Source organism: Atta cephalotes, assembly GCF_000143395.1.
Source record: "Atta cephalotes unplaced genomic scaffold scaffold00033, whole genome shotgun sequence".
Taxonomy (NCBI): domain Eukaryota; kingdom Metazoa; phylum Arthropoda; class Insecta; order Hymenoptera; family Formicidae; genus Atta; species Atta cephalotes.
The window spans coordinates 3,058,300-3,061,413 of NW_012130097.1; the positions used below are offsets into that span (position 1 = coordinate 3,058,300).

General features: G+C 38.5%; 1 protein-coding gene across 1 annotated transcript in view; it reads left to right on the plus strand.

Moving 5' to 3' along the window:
• The window catches only part of LOC105621459, a 7,656-nt gene extending 6,520 nt beyond the window's left edge, over positions 1-1,136 (plus strand). Inside the window, exons 3-4 of the mRNA XM_012202926.1 lie at positions 236-274; positions 998-1,136. Of these exons, the coding sequence (XP_012058316.1) occupies positions 236-274; positions 998-1,136 (178 nt within the window). The remainder of the gene's footprint in view (positions 1-235; positions 275-997) is intronic.
• Positions 1,137-3,114: the final 1,978 nt, after the last annotated feature.

The following is a 3,114-nucleotide window of genomic DNA, read 5'->3' on the forward strand; positions in this document are numbered from 1 at the left end:
TCTCTCTCTCTATCTCTCTCTCTCTCTCTCTCTCTCTTCCCCCCCCCCCCCTCTCTCCACTCGCGGACTCTTTATAGAAATTACGACTTGGCTTATGATCAAAAGTACATTTGATCGTGTTTGGCAACGCAGGAGATAGAAACGCAATATAATTTGCTCGAATAATATCTAAATATAAACATCTTATAATAAAACGTGTGTTTGAATGTTAAGGACAATATTTTCATGCTTGCAGTTCGGGCAGAAAGAGGCTCAGTTCTAACGCTTTAGCAAGGTAAGAAAACACTATGCAATATTTTATATATATATATATATGTATAGATTATCTTTTAATTAACTGGTAGTTTCACTGCCTGTTCCGAACATGATCTCTTTTTTGCAATCTCTCGCGTTTTTTCTCAATTTACCCGCGCGTGCAAAGGAAATGAATATATCTCGGATAAAAGAGTTCGCTGGCCGTAGGATGATGCCTCCGCATCAAGGTTAATAATTCCCGAAGTCGCTCCTTTCACGGAACTTGAATCGACGAACTTTCTAAAACGTGGGCGTGCTTCTGTTACGTTACGTTCCATACCCACGATTTACCTCGATATTAGCGTTTCCTTCTACGCTACCATCGTTACGTTTAACTATGTACATACGTGTCTTATCCGTCTGTCAAAACGGGCAAGGATGAGAAAACATTGGTCGCTCACGTACGACTTGAGTTCCTTAGAGAAATTCTAATACGACTTATACATATTGTCGATTTGATGGCAATTGAAAAATAATTTTGTCATTTTTACAAATTAAAATGTCTATTTTTTAATTGTCAGAAAAGACTTTCACTAAATATATCTTTTTCTACATTTTTATTATGTACATATAATTTTTGAAATAGCTTTCTGAATTGTTATGTGTAATATTAATACTTTCATATAACAATTCGAAATTTCCTTTCAAAGTCAATGATTCTTTCATGTGATATTAAAAGAGATTTTTGCTATAATATTTGTAGCCAACTTTATCGCAGTGGCAGCTTCAACAGCTCTGGAATGGGCTCGAATTACGATGCTACGGACGATGTATATAGCGATGTATCCTTGGAGGACGTCATGGATCTCAGCCATAAAGTAAGACTTACAATTTTAACATAGATTTTTTTAATTTATTTTTAAATCAGAAGCTTACTCGAATATAGATGAATTTCTACCTTTTTATTTTTCGTCGCTTCGAGCCATGAATTATTCCCATTTTGAAAAAGTGCGATGCGACCCGAACGGAGTCGCAACAGAACGCAAAGATTCGTTTGTCAACTTTCGTGGAACCACCAGTTCCTCATTTAACCTGATTTGTAAAGTCATTCGCAGTCAAAATTATCTCGGTGGAAGTCACTTTTCCTACGTACCGAGGATGTGAAGTATCCCTCCCAGGTCCTAAGAAATTCTAGGATCTATTGCCAATGTGCGCTACGCGTTCTCGTCAACCTTACGGCGGCGTACATCATAATTCTGAGAGGGACCATCCACATCCCGCGGTACAGGCTCCTCATCCCGTTTCTTGTTCTTTTTATCCACCTTCCGCGTATTCACGTTGCCCTTCATACGATCCTTACATGATATATCACACATATCCGAACTCACTTTATCCACCATCTTATTGCCTTCACAACGTTACTAAAGAAGAGTCCGCGATTTGGTCTTGGTCTATCGTTGTTTTCCTCTTTCTTCTTGCGATCGGTTTGCTCGTGATTGTTTACCGTAGTATCTCTCGCGAATCTCGCCGAAAGATCATTGCTTGGCTGCGCTTGCCCAGGCTCGCTTCACAGGTAAATCCCACTTCCTCCAATTTTATTTTACAGTTGTCTCACGGAATTAATTCGATCGAATTGAAAGACATTTATGAATTTAACTATTGAATTACTGTTCATAATCAGTTTAATTATTTTGTATTTGTTCCACTTGCCCAACTTGCACAACTGTGAAATAACAGGGGCGGATGCTGACTTTTTGATATTTAGAATTAGTTAAAGTTATATAGATCTATCATACAATTTTTAAGAGATAGACAATTATTTCCGAATAATTTCGCTGGCGACATATGAAAAAGTCGATTTATTTCCGGCCTGTCTAAAACTCACAAGCTGAAACGCTTTCATCTCTCCACCGCGCCGTCTCGATACAGCAAGATGAAGCGTAAATAACACGTTGCTGCAATATTGCTGCAAACTTTTGTATGAGAATATACTTTTGTATAATATCATATTTTCTATAATAAGAAATAAGGATGCCTGAAGAAGACCGATATAGCATCATTATGGGTGTCACAAATATGAGAGAATGATAGGCAAAATAAAAAACGGCTATTATATTTGCAAATTGAGAGACGGGCTTCCTCGACTCTACTTGGACAGGCCTGATTTATTTCAATACTGTGAGAATGAGTCATGAGGTCTTTTTTTTCTGACATCATTATCTAATGACTGCAGTGACGAATCCAGGAATTTTAAGTTTCACTGATAATTTCCATGACGACACGAATCCGCCCCTGCAAACAAAGAAAAGAATGAAACGACATTTTTATCGATATTCATGAACCACTCCACAAAGAACTATAGACGCAGATAAAGCTTAATGCACAATTGAAAAACGCAAACAATACAAACAGAGAATAAGATATTTCACCCTATCAGAAATCGGGTATACCAGAACATATTCCCTTTTTCTATTGTCTTGTGCTTTTTATTGTGTTTTTGGCTTAACACGTAATATCGTATGTATCTTTTTCGCCCTTATTGCGCAGGGCTCTAATCGCGGGGACTGAGTTCCTTTCATAAAGAGATCGAGTCCCCTGCATGAGGAACCTGCCTTGATTTTGTCCATCTTTCTCGACTCGTGCAGACCGCGAAGACACAAGACGCGGCTCAGAATTATCCCGCGGAATTTATCCAATGTACCGAGCGGAACGGAGATCACGGTTCTTCGTTCGTGGATCCCGGCGAATCTTCTTCATTAACAGATACGATAACGAAGACATTCGTAAATCCCGCTTACGAGAACAACGATCGAGACGAAAGCGAAATTGAAGACAACGAGTCTGTCCAAAACGAGTTCGTGATAGATACTATAAGATTTC